The 18,627-nt window shown below is 34.3% G+C and overlaps 3 protein-coding genes and 1 long non-coding RNA gene across 6 annotated transcripts; 2 read left to right on the forward strand and 2 right to left on the reverse strand.

Moving 5' to 3' along the window:
- The first annotated feature begins 3,966 nt into the window (after positions 1-3,966).
- Positions 3,967-4,941, forward strand: LOC129873475 (uncharacterized). Its single transcript, XM_055948578.1, has one exon. It carries the CDS (start codon positions 4,008-4,010, stop codon positions 4,740-4,742), a length of 735 nt encoding a protein of 244 aa, XP_055804553.1. The 5' UTR covers positions 3,967-4,007; the 3' UTR covers positions 4,743-4,941.
- Positions 4,942-4,948: 7 nt separating this feature from the next.
- Positions 4,949-8,200, reverse strand: LOC129873474 (wall-associated receptor kinase-like 1). The gene is made up of 3 exons (XM_055948577.1): positions 7,233-8,200; positions 6,596-6,664; positions 4,949-6,376 (listed from the first exon to the last, which is right to left on the reverse strand). The coding sequence occupies exons 1-3, from the start codon at positions 8,080-8,082 to the stop codon at positions 5,190-5,192; spliced, it is 2,106 nt and encodes a 701-aa protein (XP_055804552.1). The 5' UTR covers positions 8,083-8,200; the 3' UTR covers positions 4,949-5,189.
- A 3,849-nt stretch (positions 8,201-12,049) lies between these two features.
- LOC129872228 (uncharacterized) lies at positions 12,050-14,915 on the reverse strand. Of its 3 annotated transcripts, none has more exons than XR_008762540.1 (4): positions 14,781-14,915; positions 14,073-14,535; positions 13,441-13,636; positions 12,050-12,721 (listed from the first exon to the last, which is right to left on the reverse strand). It is a non-coding gene; the product is annotated as an uncharacterized LOC129872228 (long non-coding RNA). The 3 variants fall into 3 exon arrangements; XR_008762541.1 differs by having other exon boundaries at positions 14,073-14,649; positions 14,781-14,866; XR_008762539.1 differs by lacking the exon at positions 14,781-14,915 and having other exon boundaries at positions 12,050-12,462; positions 12,553-12,721; positions 14,073-14,195.
- Positions 12,381-15,826, forward strand: LOC129872227 (ankyrin repeat-containing protein ITN1-like). Its single transcript, XM_055947137.1, has 7 exons — positions 12,381-12,651; positions 13,419-13,895; positions 14,087-14,236; positions 14,362-14,433; positions 14,531-14,578; positions 14,670-15,106; positions 15,197-15,826. The coding sequence occupies exons 1-7, from the start codon at positions 12,381-12,383 to the stop codon at positions 15,809-15,811; spliced, it is 2,070 nt and encodes a 689-aa protein (XP_055803112.1). The 3' UTR covers positions 15,812-15,826.
- Positions 15,827-18,627: the final 2,801 nt, after the last annotated feature.

Raw genomic sequence — 18,627 nt, forward strand, 5'->3', positions numbered from 1 at the left:
CATGTTATTCCATCATCATGCCCATATTTTTGTACGACAAATAAGAGAAAAATGCAGGTAATCTTTCACATAAATATTTGTAATCCGCTTTGATTATAATAATATGAAGATAATGAATTTTTTCATAATATACCATCTCAATATAAATTATATTGTACAATCTCAATATAATTTATATTTGAACAATGCATTTGAAACTTAATAAGTTTCTTTTGAGACTTACTATAATCTCAATATTATAAATAATTGCATTCCTCGGGATAGTAACACATTAGCTCTTTTGGAGCTCTCAAATAATTATGTACTACCACATATTTCATAACACCATTTGTATGATGAACATCTCCGATCCTTTTAGGGAGAAAATTATTGTCATGATCAAAAATTTTATAGACAAAATTTATTTTCATTTTTATCTTTTGATAATACATGATAAGACCACCATATTTGTGACGTATTGTAAGTATGTGATCAATGACCATTTATATTCAAAAAAAATATTATTTCTTTCAAATCTCCCATAGAGGTGAGTTGTGATATTTATCTAATCATATATGAACATGTCTCTATCCATAAATTTTGTCACATCATGATACATTCAAGAACGGACGAGCATTCACGATGCTTATCACAAGTCACATTTTTTTCAAGGAATGAATTATAATCATATGTATATGCTTCATAAATTTTGATTAGAAGCTCATTGTATTCCTGACATTTATCATATTTATTTGATCCTCCTCAATATCACTTTGAAAGGCCAAGTACGCCTCCACTTTGTGTTCTTTTTTTTGGATGTATGATTTATAACATTTATCAAATTAGGTTGCACGATAATTGCGTGCCAATGTATACCTTTTATACCAAATTGATGGTAAAGTTATCTTCACTTTTGAAAGAGCATTATTTTAAGAACCAATAATGTTCTTCCTTTATTAATTACCACAATTGATCACTATTATTATTTAATCCCTACATGCATGTATTTATATATTCAACCATTTGTATTCTTCAGACTTATTATGCACTGCTACTAGATTCACACTATGAAATGGAGCAAATTATTTATTTGCTTTAAATATTCATTTTTTTAACTCATATCTAATTACTTATTCAATTGCTACTCTTAATATCTATAACACTTTTTATATTCAAGTGTTAAGTCAAACCTTGAAAAACGAAAAAAAATATCCATAGAACATTGTTAGAAATCTTATTCTTTTAAAAACTAAATTAGTTATATTTTTTTAAAAAAATCATTTATCTCCTTCAATTTACTTAACACCAGGGGTTTACAAGTCAAACCGAACCGACAAACCAAGTCAAACCGAAGTAAAAACCGACTTGTGGTTTGGTTTGGCATTGAGATAAAAAACCGACCACTCTTGGTTTGGTTTGGTATCGATAGAAAAAAAATTAATATATATATATATATATATATATATTGTGCTTGTAAATATGTTGTTTTGTAATCAAATCGAAAATGACAATCACATTGTTATAGATTTCATATCGAAATTAACAATGTACTTTGTAAATATTCTATTTTGTATTTAGTTTGACTGTAGCCTTTAATTTTATAAATTTAACACATTTAATGCTGGTATTTCAATGAAAGTACATTTTGATTCTGTGTCACAAGACCATTTCCACAGCCAACAAGCATCAATTTATTCCTTGGTTCGAATTATTGCAAAATTTTACTATTGAAACAGAGGTAGTAATAGTTTGGTTTTCAATTGACACAGATATCACCTCTCTTTGAAGTTCAACTTGCAGAAATGAATTCAAGAAAGGCTTAGGAGGATTATAACTTGTATCGCACTTGATCAAGTACCATGTGTTAAGGGAACAATTAGTACTCAATCCAAATGGATAAGGAATTGTAAGGTTACCACAACTCCTTTCACAGACAGGCTTTGCAAAAGATGTAGCTGCTGTGGATTGATCTAAAACCATAAACCAATATGAAAGGAGCAACAACAGACATACAAATTCAAGACTCATTTGGAATTATTTTTTTCTCTGTGACTTCTAGAGGGTAAGAATTGAACAAATTAAAATCTTGAACTTTGTACTTGTAAGAGATCAAGCTTTTTACAGGAATATCATTGCCCTTGTTGGATCAGGTCATAAATTGAGAAAAGAACTTGTTGAACAAATATGTAAGTATTGGTACAGCTTGATTATTTGTTGCACCAAGACTTGGTCTTACAATAAAAAAAAGTTACGTTGAAAATGTAGCAGTCAAATCCTCATTTGCTTGCTTAAGTTCAAGTTTTGTCCTTGCACTCGAGCAGTGGTCATAATGAACCTTCAATTCTTATGTCAGCAATTCTCTTAAATTGTCATCTGCCGGCTAGTGAATTGAAATAATTGTTAAAAGAATAAGGAATGAGTAGTGACAAAAGTTATATTGACTCTTCCGTCTGGAAAACTATAAATGGTGAGAGACTTTGGAATAAAGAAAAAACTTTGTAGTATGTTTCTACCTTATTATGTTTCTTGTTGAATTTTCACTTTAGAAGGAAAATACCACTCCCTCCATCCCAAATCCCAATTTACGTGGCACCTTTCGAATTTTAAGATTCAAATAAGTCTATCTTTGATCATAATTTTTTTTATATATCTTAAAATTCCATGTCCAAATTCACAATCAAACTTAAATTATTTGACTAATCAAATCTGAACTGTGCCACATAAATTGGGACAATATTCTCGTAACCATAGGTATTTTTTTCATCTCATTGTCTCTTTAATTCTCCAAAATTAAGGGGTCAATAGGATATATGTGCCTAGTGGCGGAGCCAGAATTTTCACTAATGGATTTCAAAATATGAAGAAGTAAACATACAAAGATGTACAAGGAGGTTCAATATCTACTATATATATACATAAAAAAATAATTTTAACTATATATAAATATTATAATTTTCTACCGAAAGGAGTTTGGATGAATCCGTGAGCCCTTACTAGCTCTGCCCCTGCCTATGCCTTCGAGGTAGTTGAGACTTGAGACGCTAGATTAAACTGCACAATGGCAGTGTTGTCTGTGTTAACAACAGTGGAGTTGTCCAGTTTTGCATGAGCAGTAGCCATAGTTGAAGGGGAAAAAATTTGGATCGTGATCGTGTGAGCTTTTAAAGCTCTGATACCATAAAACAAATAATAGACTTGATAGAGAAAGACAAGAAATGCACTTTATTCATACAACAAGTAATCCCATGAATGTCTTGAAAGGCATAATATATAAACATGACTTTTAACTTGGCTTCAGCTGACAACTATGATCTCTAACTTTACTAATGCATATTCAATTCAAGGAATGAATTTGTATTTGTAACATTATTCAAAGTTCTCATAGGAATGAAACATAAATATCTAATCGTGTCTTAAACTTATCAAATCGTGATAGCTTAGAACCTCTTTTAAGATATTGCTTTCAAAGCAAATTGAGGCATACATATAATATAGAGAATTTTTTTCTAACATAACTTTAATTGTAATCACAACAAGCCTATAAAAATATTATCATTTTGGTTATTGTACATTTCTTTTCGAACTCTGTCGAAGTTAAAGAAAAGCTATTATGTTAATAATGTTATAAGTCCTCTTTCCACACCTGTAAAATTAAAGAGAACAAACAAGATCAGGATACAAATAGACCTGAAACAAGCTCATGACTGTTTTGAGGAAATTTAGTAGTGTCAAGGACGTTAGCAAATATAGGAAGAAAAATTGGCACATCTTTAAAAAATTCTCTCAACTGCCAGAAAGTAAAAAGACATAACTCATTATATTATGATATGAAAATTGGTTGTTATTTCGGTGCTAGAGGTGTTTTCGGCCATGCTCATCTTTCGAATGTCACAGTAAAGGGAAAAAAAAAAAGAATGTATTCTGTAATTTGGGTCATTTGCAAAAAAAAAAATAAAAAAAAAATGCCTCTATTTAAAAAAAAAAAAAAGTAGAGGCAAACAAGTAGCAGAGGATCTCAAAAGTGAATAATGTCGAAGCTATTTGGAGGAAAAAATCCTTTTGATGATCCATTTTTCACTGAACCATTTGGCGTTTGGAACGACCCGTGTGATGGACAACAAGGCGCTCGGAAGCAAATCACCATTGAAGAGCTAAATCCTCAAGGTGATGGTGATGGTGGTCAGGCTCAAGAAAATTCTGAACCAAGAAAAGACTTGGTTGTTAACAACAAGAAACCTAGTAAAAAAGCCAATGGGAGCCACAGATTCAGCTACCGTAGAGTTGCTTATGGTGGTTTAAATGGAATGTACTATACTTGCTCTGAAGGTAGAATGACTGGTCCTGATGGGGTGGTTCTAGCCGAGATGAAAGAAGACGATAAGACGATCGGGGAGTCCCTGCACACAATCTCCAAAGGGATTCACAACAAGGGTCATTCTGTTACAACAAAGCATAGTTCAGGTGGGCGAGAGGACACACTGCACACTTTGCACAATCTCAATGAAGACGAGCTTGGCGACTTTGAACAAAACTTTAAAGCTAATGCTGATAAGTATTTACCTGGATGGGATAAAGGTTTCAGCTTGCTGGAGAATCAAGGGTCCATTAGCAGCTTGTGGGATGAGTTTGCAAATTGGAGGGGCTTGGGTGGTTGGGAACATCCAGCCCTGGAGTACTACGGCAATGCAGGACCGGTGGAGCAAGTCGGTGAATCAGGGGAAGATTCTTCTAGGAGAGCCAGAAGAAGCGTCCCAGTGGAGTAGAGGGAAGGCTTCCTTTGATGATGAAATTAGTGGTGCCACTTATATACTACCAGTGTAGCTACCTGCATGTTTTGACCTCTTCTATTGTCAGTGCTTAGTGTCTCTTGTTGGTTGTTGGTTCGCGTTGAGCATGTTTCAGTGAGATTATGTGTTAAAGACTGGATATGATAAGAAGTCGATGGTATTAAGGCTCTCTTCCAGCGACACTATAACAAAAATAATTTTTAGCTGCAATAAATATACATATTAATAAAGAATGCTAGTCTTTAGCAGCATTAAAAAAAAAATGTGTGCCCTTTGACTTAGCCAAAGCTAGCATCTATGTTCTCCAACTTTGGGTTCTTCAACTTTGGGTGTGCACAAGTAGACACTTAAACTATCACAAAATTAAACAAGTAGACACACGCGTCCTACATGACATTCTTTATGTGATAGAGGGAGTAATAATTAACTAGTTTCAAACAACAATGGATGTATGTCTGCTGATGAGGTACTACTTGTGTTAGTCCATGTATAGTTAACTTCTGATATCACAGTTCTTTCTGCTGTGTCACCCTTATCCACTTGAAAATTTGTTGCTGCTGCGGATGGCATTTGTGATCTGATGGCTTCCAATGCTGTAGTTACTTCCTTCATAGTTGGCCTATTCTTTCCATTCAAGTTCAAGCAACGATATGCTATATTAGCTGCCGCCATTATATCCTCCTTTCTACCTTCTTGTGAAATTTTTGTATGGATAATTGTATCAAGGCGATTTCTATCTGTTGCCAAAAGGAAGTTTGTTGCTAAACTTCTGTCTTGGTTTGTTGTGGTTGAAATTGCTTTCTTTCCTGTTAAGAGTTCAGCAAGAACAACTCCGAAGCTATAGACATCACTTTTTTCTGTAAATTGGCTGGATTGGAAATACTCAGGATCTAAATAGCCAAATGTCCCTTGGACTCGGGTCGTTAGGTGAGTTTGATCAATCTCAATAGACCTTGAAGTACCAAAATCTGATACCTTGGCACGGTATTTTTCATCTAAAAGTATATTGCTGGATTTGATGTCCCTATGATAAATTGGAACAGAAGTTGCTGAGTGTAGATAGGCCAATGCTCCAGCTACCTCTGTGGCAATTCTCAAACGTGTGCTCCATGGAAAGGGAAACTCATTGTTCTCATTATGTATGAGGCTGTAAAGAGTGCCATTAATTATAAACTCATATACAAGTAGAGGAACTTCTGTTTCCAAACAACAGCCAAGTAGCTTCACCACATTCCTGTGATTGATTTGTGAAAGAATAGCCACCTCGTTGATAAACTGATCCAACTGGTTTTCGTCTACCAGCTTGGACTTTTTCACTGCTACAATCTTTCCATCAGGTAACATGCCCTTGTATACCGTACCTTGACCTCCACGACCAAGTATGCGATTTTCATTGAAGTGGTCTGTTGCCTTCTCCAACTCTTTAGCAGTGAAAATTTTTCCTGTGTCAATAGTACTTTCTTTGGATGATAGCTGCTGTTGTAGTAAGAGGCCACCATTTCGCTTAAAAAACATTTGTCTCCGTCTTTTGTTCCTTCTCTTCTTGACTGTTTTGTACAATAAATAGCTCCCAAACGGTAGTAGCAGTACTCCAATACATAATAATACAACTGTGGAGATAGGAGTGAGGAGAGTTAGCCAATAAGCTAGAATTCTTTGAAGGAAATTTCCGAGTCTTTCTGTGATTGAAAAAGGTAGAAAGGCAGAGCTAGATAACTTTTAGACCTAGCTTCCTTCTCGATTTGCAACCACAAAGAATCAAAATAAGGATGTATTCTGACAATGTTGAGTTTTCAAATGGCTAGGAAATAATACAGAAAGTGACTCACTGAGCATGATTGAGGGAGATTTCTTCATATAGTATACCTCTTTTGTGCAATTGCTGCATTCTCGAATGGCTGATAACATACAAAACAATGTTAAGAATGATATGCATCAGGGAAATACACTAAATGTAAGTGCCCTATTGATTTCACCACTACTCTGCTGTTGTGGAGGTTATGAAAATGAGCTTTTTCCACTTTTAAATCTTAGTTTTCAAACTCCACAGCAAAGGATTTCCTACAGTCAACTTAATTTTTGTACTAACTTTATCATATCATTGCGAACTTCACATACTACTTCTTAGATCATAATCAAGAAATGAAAGAGAATGATGAGATATTAATAGTTATGATCTCAAAAAGTCACCTTTCTTCTTTATTCCAAATGTCTTCAACAAAGAGAGTGACTTCTTTCTGAGATAATAACTAGTGGTTGAGTGACTATCTGAGAAATCAACTCGTTTTGCCTTTGGCAAGCCTAAATTTTATATACAAACAACTTAATCTAGTCTCATAAAACGTATAGTCGTCAGTCTTTCTCCTAGAAATCAGATTCATCTGATGTGCAATGCAACAGAGAACTCAAGAAACTCCACATATATATATATATATATATATATATATATATCAAATGATTGTGTACCTTGGCATCCATTTGAGAAGTATGGATTTCCTTGTGTTCCAGGTCTACAGCGACACTGCAAATTTGGCAGAGAAGTACCATCTTCCAACTTAACAACAGCCTCAGATTTGTCGCAGAGCAACCCGGGTTCTAACTCTTTGGATTGGAGAGTCCAGAGCCAAATAACAGGAGCATGACCAAGAAAAACAAAGGGCTGTGCAACTTTATCTGGAACCCAAGTTTGGTCTACCAAGAAAGCTGCACTGCATCCCGGGGAATCCCCTTGCTGAATCCCCGAGTTTGTGAAGTTTGCTTTGTATGAACTAAGATCAAAAGGGACAAGAGATTGACAACAATTGATACCATAGCATCCTGTCAACGTAGCACCTTGACTGCAGATCGATGTACATCCCGAGAGAACATTTTGTTTCTGTGTCACAAGACCATTTCCACAGCCAACAAGCATCAACTTATTCCTATCTTTCGCGTAATAAAAAGGACTTCCAGACAAATCTGTCCCCGTTGTGATGATTCTACTACCTTGACTCGAACTATTGCAAAAATTTACTATTGAAACTGAGGTAGTAATAGTTTGGTTTTCAATTGACACCGATATCACCTCACTTTGAAGTTCAACTTGCAGAAATGAATTCAAGAAAGGCTTAGGAGGATTATAACTTGTATCGCACTTGATCAAGTACCATGAGTTAAGGGAACAATTAGTACTCAATCCAAATGGATAAGGAATTGTAAGGTTACCACAACTCCTTTCACAGCCAGGCTTTGCAAAAGATGTAGCTGCTGTGGATTGATCTAAAACCATAAACCAATATGAAAGAAGCAACAACAGACATACAAATTCAAGACTCATTACGAATTATTTTTTTCTCTGTGACTTCTAGAGGGTAAGAATTGAACAAATTAAAATCTTGAACTTTGTACTTGTAAGAAATCAAGCTTTGTACAGGCATATCATTGTCTTAGTTGTCTTGTTGGATCAGGTAATAAATTGAGAAAGGAACTTGTTGAACAAATATTTAAGTAATGCACCAAGACTTGGTCTAACAAAAAAAAAATTATTTTGAAAATGTTTAAGTATTGGTACAGGTTGATTATTTATTGCACCAAGACTTGGTCTTACAAAAAAAAAAGTTATTTATTGTGAATTATAATAATTGCAAATCAACAAGAAAATGTTTTAAAAATAAGGAATGAGTAGTGACAAAAGTTATATTGACCAAAATATCTTTCAAAATGTTAATCGATTTTTATACTCTTTTAAACATTAATTAAAAATTTTAGGTGACAAAACTTATAAGTCCAAAACCCACAAGTTACAGGAGACTTTTAAACTCCAAAAGAATTGCTTCCAAACCTTACCAAAAGTCTATGTTTTTTTCCGATTTAATTGTGTTAACTAAAATTTAGATTAGTAAATTATTCCTTATTGAAGTTGGTAGCAAATTTTAATATTTAGAACTTTAGACTCAATTATAATTTTACCAAAAATAACGTCAACTTTTTAGCTATTTTAAATAACGTGTCCATGGAGAAATATATCACTTTCTTTATTTTTTTTTCCCTAGCACTAATATTATTCTGTCTTTTTATATTATACCAACTTAAAAATAAGCTTGGGAGCAAAAAGTGGAGGAAAATGAGAATCCTAAATTTTGATTTAGTACGTATGTAGTCATGTTTTTCTTTATCAAATTTTGTGTTGTTTTAAAGTACGTTTGTAGTTTTTTATTTGGTTAAAAGCCTGCAAGTTAATTATTCGAAAAGATGCATAATGAGATTTCTTGGACACTTATAAATTGAATAAAAGAAATGTTTTTTTTTCAAACCTCTTATAAATAAAAATATAGATCTCTTATAAAAAAATTGGATTACTATTTTATCTATATCCTACTAAATCAAAATGTTATAAAAATATATATTTACTCCCTCTGTCCAACAATAGTAATTCACTATTGACTTGACATAAGAATTAAGAAGCAGTAAATGATAGGAGTAATTTTATGAAATCACCCTTATTAAATTACAAGTTATCTAAATATTGAAAAATGAATAGTATTTAATAGTAAGAGTAAAATAGACACATCATGATAAATTATTTATTGATTTTATAAACTGGACAAATATTTAGAAAATTAAATATATTAAATATAAATAGTAATCATATCATATTATATACTAAATACTAAAAGTGCGAAGATTTTAAGTTAAACCTTGAAAAACAAAAATATCCATAGAAAGTTGTTAGAAATCTTGTTCTTTTAAAAACTAAATTAGTTATATTTTTTAATTTTTTCCTCCTTTTTTGTATTTATTTTCATTTCTATTCTTCAATTTACTTAACACAATGAAGTAATTAAGACAAAAAAATCATATTAATTCAATAATTAATTTCATTTGACTAATTAAATAAAAGATGAGATTCATCTATTTGATGGAACTAAACTGATACATAGAGAACACTAGGAGTCACTGTGGTGACTTTTCTCCTCTATTGAATTAGGTACGGATGAAAAATCAACATATGAGTAAGCATTGGAATCTATTTATTTATTTATTTTTATTTGCTTTAAATATTTATTTTCATGACTCATATCTAATTACTTATTCAATTGCTACTCTTAATATCTATAACACTTTTTATATTCAAGTGTCAAATCAAACCTTGAAAAACGAAAAATATCCGTAGAACATTGTTAGAAATTTTGTTCTTTTAAAAACTAAATTAGTTATATTTAAAAAAAAACCATTTATCTCCTTCAATTTACTTAACACTAGGGGTTTACAAGTCAAATCGAACCGACAAACCAAATCAAATCAAAATAAAAACTGATTTGTGATTTGGTTTGACATTGAGATAAAAAATTGACCACTCTTGATTTAGTTTGGTATTGATAGGAAAAAAGTCAATATATATATTGTGCTTGTAAATATGTTGTTTTGTATTCAAATCGCAAATGACAATTACATTGTTATAGATTTCATATCGAAATTAACAATGTCCTTTGTAAATATTCTATTTTGTATTTAGTTTGACTGTAGCCTTTAATTTTATAAATTTAGCACATTTAACGTTGATATTTCAATGAAAGTATTTTGTATTGATGTGAATTTGACTGTCTTTTTGAAAATTTCTATTAAGTTAGTGTTGTTAAGTTCTAGTCTATCACATAAGTAAGTGAAAATATCTCCTTTTCAATTATTGTGTAATTGTAACAAAAATCGAAAAAATAAAAAAATTGACTAAAATCTAAATCGAAAAAAATCGACTTTGTTGATTTGATTTGATTTATAGATATAATAAACCGATATAAGTTGGTTTAGTTATTTTTAATGAAAAATCAAACCAAACCGACCTATGTACACTCCTACTTAACACAATGAAGTAATTAAGATAAAAAAATCAGATTAATTCAATAATTAATATCATTTGACTAATTAAATGCAATATGAGATTTATCTATTTGATGGGAAAAAATCGATACATAGAGAACACTAGCAGTCATTTTGGTAATTTTTCTACTTTTTTATTGAATGAGATACGGATGAAAATCAGCATATAAGTAAGCATTGGAATCTGTTTATAATTTATTTATTTTATTTGCTTTAAATATTCATCTTCATAATTCAAATCTAATTAGTTATTCAATTGCTACTCTTAATAATATCTATAACTCTCATGTTTTTTTATATATGATAGCCTCCAAATATTTAATTTAAAACTAATTAAAGATAGTTTTTGATATTCCTAATTCATCTTTTTTGTTTCATGAGACTCATACTCAAGGTTATCCTTTTCATTTTATAGTTAAATATTGAAGAGCTTATATTATTATTGTACTATTCGATTCATGCTTTAGCTTTGAATTGGTGAAGATAACCCTTCAATTTTTGATTGGTTATGAGAGAAGATCGTCGACAAGAACTCAAAAAATTATGTACTGATTTTATATTTTTTTTCATCTATATTGTTATGATTAAAGTCTTAAAAAGGATGTGTATGTTGTATTTGTTATTCTTTATTTATTGTTTTTGTGTGTATTTTTTCTCTCTATTTGATATTTTAAATTTAATTTTCTATGAATTTCTAATTTTCGTAAGTATATATTTTTATTAGGCTCATATTAGTCATTTGTGACTTTATTAAAAGTTTGTTAACTACTAATCAAGTTCAAAATTTACAATTAGTTTCTTAAAAAGTATTAATTTTAAACACTAAAATACATTTCTTATTTGATGTTTCTCGTTATACTTTAAAAAATTAATTTGTCATTATTGTATTTTTATTACCACACGTAATTTCCTAAAATTTTAATCATTCTAACGATTCTATAAAAAGTAATATGGACACACACATGTCCAAAAATTGGTATTTAGAAAAAGAAGCTACAAGCAGATATATATAACTATATATAAGACAGGTCAATATTATCCACGTGTATCTCTTTTATACTTGAATTGAGACGCATTACCATCCATTAGGACCACCACCCAATAGAAATACTTTCTCCGTTCCATTTTAATTGTCATGATAAAATTTTATATAATTCTTAAAAAAATATTAATTAGGAGCATTATTTGACTAATATACCCCTTATTAATTCTTTAGTCTTTATCTATTTATATGCCTCTTAATTCTAGAATAATTAATGCTAAAAATAAAATTGAAAAATATAATTAATTCTCTCTTAATTATTTAAATTGACAATTATTTTTAGGATACGACAAGGAACACTTTTACCTAATGAATTATACGCGGAAAGAGCAACTGTATGAGAGCACAGAAAGATGGAAAACTGTGAAAAAGTGCAGCAGCAGAATATGTCAACCAAACTTAAGTAGATGAATTTCCCGTGTTATATCAGTGTCTACAAACCTGTGGACCATAAGCTTCTTTAAAACCATATACTTATATCATGAGAAGCTTCTTTGAAAATCTTCAGTTGACTGACTCTGACAATATGCCAAACAGAGGTTTCTGTGAAACTTTCCAGTTGGCATGAGCTGCATCATCACTTAAAAAGACTTGAACAAGGCTTGTGATGAAGTGTACAACTTCAATTCCAAATTCCAAATTTCAAAGTGAAGAACGAAATAAATGCAATAAAATTTTCTACTTCAAGTTCTTAAAGCATATATATAGAATTTGTCATGGAAAACATCCCAAAACTACAACTGGGACGTATGCTTTCAATTCCAACATGCTTTCCACAGAGAAACTCAGTACCAAGCACTGCAACATCATCAGACGGGATTTCTTTGAGAAACAACAGTAGCAATACAAGAAGTTCTAGTCCACAGCATGCTGTTGCAATTCACTTACCTGAAGCTACAGTACTGCCTACTCCCATTCAAAATGAAGCTGTCTCTAGGCCTACCGCTCCTGATCCTCAGACGCTTCCCACTTCCTTTCTTAGGCAAAGTTAAGCAAAATATATTTCTCAATGCTTCTAATTTATATGTATGCTTTGTTTTTGTATCAACATGTGAACCTGCGAAAGGTAAAGGTTAGTTGGTCAGATTATATATGGATGTGAATTTATTAGTTAGTCAGATTATATATGGATGTGAATTTAACTTATATGTATTCATATTGAAAAGACTTATTGCATTATTAGTGCATTTTAACATGTAATTTTCTTCTTTTCTTTCAGGCTACTTATCCTTCACTTATTATGGATAGCTACTTACTTATCTTTTACACTGTCCGCGTATAGAAGTCATCCGAGTGTACAGAACTTACCCTAGCCTACTGAATTTTGAACATAGACCTCAGACTATCCCTTATCTGAACCTTAGGCCTGAACTTTTAAGCCAGTTCATATAACACCTAATCATCCACTTGCTTTCATAGAAAAGACATATTGAGCAAGCTACAGAAGCCATAAATAGATAAATCAAAAACAAAGTAACAAGCATTAATTTTTGCCACATTTACTTAAGAAGTCTTGCATGTTTGCTTTCGATGAAACAGCTATGTGATCAGCTCACAGGAAATAGACAATCAGATATACTTAACTGAATCATGAACATGGATAATCATCCGTAAGATAGAAACATTTAAGGGAACTTCAGAAAAAGAGACTCGTTCATGAACACAAGATGACACAACCAACTGACTAAGGGAAAGAGTAGATTATCGTCTTTCTCTTTTTACATGATTAATTAACAGATTCATACCACTTGCAGGGACTAAACCAATAAATCTTACCATGTATGTGCCACTCTGCCAAGCAGCATTAGGCGGTAACTGGGAAAAGGCTAGAAAATTTTTCACTCTGCATCCTGATGCAACATCCGCCAGGATCACAAAAGGGTGGGACACTGCTCTTCACATTGCTGCTGGGGCTAACAAGGTTCAGTTTGTCGAAGAACTGGTTAAACTTATGAATCCACTAGAACTGTCACTGCAAAACAAATATGAGAATACTGCACTTTGCTTTGCTGCTGCATCGGGACTAACAAGGATTGCAAAAGTTATGGTAATGAAAAATCGATTCTTGCCAATGGTTAGGGGCAGCAAGGGAGTCACACCACTACACATGGCTGCTCTACTAGGGCACAGAGAGATGGTGTGGTATCTTTATTCAGTGACAGATCATCAGTATCTAAGCAAAGAGGACTATATTAGCCTACTCATTGCTAGTATAAACTCCAATTTATTTGGTATGAACATATTCCGGTTCCAAATTGCTTTTTCAAAAACTGAGAACTTGATAAATTTAATGCGGTCATTTCACTCGTTTTGGTAAATTCATAAATTAGTGTGGCCATGTATGTTATCACACTACCACCAACATAAAGTTGAACTCTAAGTGGAACTTAACACATATGTTTACTTACAATTCTGTTAACAGATGTTGCTTTATATATACTTCAGCAAATGCCTGAATTAGGCATTGAACGAGATCAAAATGAAGACACGATACTCCATGTTTTAGCACGAAAGCCCTTGGCATTTTCTGACAAAACTGGATTTGGAACCTGGCAAAGACTTGTTTACGCATGTAAGTATCTTCATATCTATCCAAATCGAAATGAATCACATATTTATATTTATATATCACTAGATTAATGGAACTTCGTACCTGTTTTTCTTTTTAAAAAAAAAGATTAATGGGACTTCCTATAGATGTCTCTGTTCATTTGCAGAATAGATCAAGCAACATGCCCAGTGGCTCAAGGGAAAAAAATAATACCAATGGTATGTAGTAGGTATATATTGTTCCAGTTGAGATATTTATCTTCTCTGTAATAGCATTTCTGTAACCAACTGATCATAAACCTTTTTTGAATTGCAGCTTACCTGTTCATCACAAGGGTAATTCAGCATCTACTAAAAGCAATCGGTATGGCACATATGACATGGTCCCAAGTTCTTGATTATTATTCTCTGTACCTGTGAAACGAAACACCTAATCTAGAGTTTTTCAACACTAGGTGTTAGAAAAGCTATGGAGACAAAATTAATGCATTTACAATCCCTTGAGTTGGTAAAATATTCATGGAAAGAAGTTCTCTTGTTAAGTGATTCACAAATTGGGAACTTACTTAGAAGTCCTTCGCGGCCATTGTTTGTAGCAGCAGAGTTGGGAAATTTTGAGTTCATAGTAGAGCTTATTCAGTCTTATCCAGATCTCATCTGGAAGGTTGATGAGGAAAGTCGAAGCATCTTTCACATTGCTGTCATACACCGCCATGAAAAGATCTACAAACTAATCTACAACATAGGATCACACAAAGATATAATTACGTCCTACAAAAGCACAAATAATGAGAACATTTTACACTTGGCTGCAAAGTTGGCTCCTACAAATCGACTTGGTATTGTATCAGGTGCAGCACTTCAGATGCAACGGGAGTTATTGTGGTTTAAGGTAATTTCCATGTCGATGAAATACTGCTTCCCTTCAAGTGTAATTTCTTTACATATTTCATAAGATACTACTACTTCTTCATGTCCAAAGGAAGTTGAGACTATTGTTCAAGCCTCATATAAGGAGATGAAAGACTCAAAAGGTCGAACACCAGGAATTCTGTTCACCGAGGAGCACAAGGAATTGGTTAAAGAGGGAGAGAAGTGGATGAAGGAAACGGCATCATCTTGCATGCTTGTTGCTGCACTAATTACAACAGTAATGTTTGCAGCAATCTTTACTGTGCCAGGAGGGAACAATAATGATACAGGCACCGCTATTTTTCTTAAAGAGAAAGCATTCATAATTTTCTCTATGATGGATGCATTGGCATTGTTTTCTTCAGTAATCTCTATATTGATGTTCTTGTCCATCCTCACTTCACGCTATGCCGAAGAAGACTTCCTGTGTACTTTACCAAAAAGGTTGATCATTGGCTTCATCACGCTCTTTGTTGCTATAGCAGCAATGTTGGTAGCATTTTGTTCAAGCTTTTTCATCGTGCTTGGGCATCAAATGGCCTGGGTTATGATCCCAGCGGCAGCACTTGCTAGCATTCCTATAACTTTATTTGCATTTCTGCAATTTCCTCTCTTGGCTGATATGATCAGATCTTCCTATGGTTCAGGAATATTCACTTTTACAAGTAAGGATACAATTTATTGATTTTTTACAAGTTCATGTGTGCGATGTTCATCTTCTTGATGCAAAGAGTATTGGAAATCCTACAGAAAATACTTTGCCACGAACGCGGTAGGTAATTCTTCAAAGCTACTTAAGGATATTTTACCAAGTGTAGGTATATCAGTATATATCCCAGGATTCAACAAAAGATTCAAATATAGAATATAGTCAAAAGAACATTTGGTACTAACAATTCTGATAATTGCAATCGTTGAGCTGTAGTAATTCTGAAAATTCCGCGTAGTTGTTTTTTTGACTATTCATTTCATTTATCCTCTTACAAGACCCATTAATACTCATTCACTTTAGGTGGAATCAGAAATTGTAGTATAATAAAGTCTCACTAAATTAATACTAGATACAACAACAACAACCCAGTGTAATCCCACAACGTGGGTCTGGGGAGGGTAAATTGTACGCAGACCTTACCCCTACCAAGTTAGGACGGCTGTTTTCGAAAGACTCTCGGCCCAATAAAGCATAAAAAGATGTTAGATAAGACTAAAAAGTGAAGAGGTCAATAAGTTCAAAGCTATATGATAAGGCACAAAACGGGGACGCTATAAATAAAATAGAATAATCAAAGTACGGAAAGTACGAAAAGTAATAAGCTAATAGCAAACATGAGAGAACAAGAAATTATAGTGTGCTAAAAAGTCTACTAATACGATAGACTGCCGTGACTATGTACTAGCCCTCTACCCTAATATGGGTCCTCCACACCCTCCTATCTAAAGTCATGTCCTCAGTCAGCTGCAGCTACGTCATGTCCTGTCTAATCACCTCTCCCCAATATTTCTTCGGCCTACCCCTACCTCTTCTGAAACCATCCACGGCCAACCTCTCACACCTCCACACTGGGGCATCTGAGTCTCTCCTCTTCACATGCCTAAACTATCTTAGTCGCATTTTCCGCATCTTGTCTTCCACCGAGGCCACTCCTACCTTGTCCCGAATATCCTCGTTCCTAATTTTGTCGTTCCTGATACGCCCACACATCCATCTCAACATTCTTATCTCTACAACTTTCATTTTTTGAACGTGGGAGACCTTAACTGCCAACATTCCGCCCCATATAACATGGCCGGTCTAACCACCATTTTGTAGAACTTGCCCTTAAGTTGTGGTGGCACCCTCTTGTCACATAGCACACCGGAAGCGAGCCTCCATTTCATCCACCCTGCCCCAATACGGTGTGTGACATCCTCGTCAATCTCCCAGCTTCCTTGCATGATAGACCCAAGGTACCTGAAACTACTTTTCTTTTGGATGGCCTGGTCTCCAAGCCTGACTTCTGCGCCAGCTTCCTGAGGTATCTCACTAAACTTGCACTCTAATTACTCTGTCTTGGTCCTACTCAGCTTAAACCCTTTAGACTCCAGGGTATGTCTCCAATCCTCCAGCTTAGCATTAACTCCACTACGAATCTCATCGATCAGGACTATGTCGTCCGTGAAAAGCATACACTATGGCACCTCACCTTGAATTTGTCGTGTTAATCCATCCATCACCAAGGCAAATAAAAACGGACTAAGAGCTTATCCTTGATGCAACCCCATCACCACTGGGAAGTGCTCTGAGTCCCCTCCTAGTGTCCTTACCCTGGTTTTGGCACCCTCATACATGTCCTTAATCACCCTAATGTACGCCACCGGTACATCTTTAGTCTCCAGACATCTCCACAGTTCGTGGAACTTTATCGTAAGCCTTTTCTAGGTCAATGAATACCATATGCAAGTCCCTCTTCCTCTCCCTATACTGCTCCACCAGTCTCCTTATAAGATGGATGGCTTCTGTAGTTGAGCGTCCCGGCATAAATCCGAACTGGTTCTCTGAAATAGACACTCCTCTCCTCACCCTCATCTCCACCACTCTTTCCCACACTTTCATAGTATGGCTTAGAAGCTTGATACCTCTATAGTTGTCGCAGCTCTGAATATCCCCCTTGTTCTTGTATAGGGGGATCATTACACTCGACCTCCATTCTTCGGGCATCTTTACTGTCTTAACTCTTAAGGATGACATTAAATAGCCTAGTCAGCCACTCCAAACCTACCGAGCTCGCACTCTTCCAAAATTCCACAGGAACCTCGTCAGGTCCAATCGCTCTACCCCAGCGCATCCTACGAACAACATCCTTAACCTCCTCGACCGTAATACTCCCGCAACACCCAAAATTGCGACGCCTCCCTGTATGTTCCAAATCTCCCAACACAATCTCTCTATCCCCTTCTTCATTCAAGAGTTTATGGAAGTAGGACTGTCATCTCTGTTTAATGAGGGTCTCGTCTACCAATACTTTTTCATGCTACTTTTTTGCTTCCACCTTCCCTTGCACTTCTCCATTCCACCACCAGTCCCCTCGATGCCGACTACGACTACCTGTCAAGATTCCCAACATTTCCCTTGCTACATCCTTAATACAACTAGCCGTCCTAACCCACATACTGGTCGCATCCCCAATACTATCCCAGGCCCCCATATCCTTCAATTTCTCTCCCATCTCCAGGGCACTAGCCGTGGTCAAACTCCCCCATCTGGTCCTAGGTCGGTCATCCCCGACCCTCTTCTTCCTCATCATCTTGATCCCTAAATCCATCACCAAGAGCTTATGGCAGGTGGTTAGGTTGTCGATCGGAATGACCTTACAATCTTTGCACAGACCTTTATCGTTCTTCCTAAGGAGTAGAAAATCTATCTAGGTCTTAGCCACCGAACTATAGAAGGTTACCAAATGGTCCTCCTTCTTTGGAAAACTCGAATTGGCTATCACCAGCCCAAATGCTCTTGCAAAATCC

The sequence above is a fragment of the Solanum dulcamara genome, chromosome 11, assembly GCF_947179165.1.
Source record: "Solanum dulcamara chromosome 11, daSolDulc1.2, whole genome shotgun sequence".
Taxonomy (NCBI): domain Eukaryota; kingdom Viridiplantae; phylum Streptophyta; class Magnoliopsida; order Solanales; family Solanaceae; genus Solanum; species Solanum dulcamara.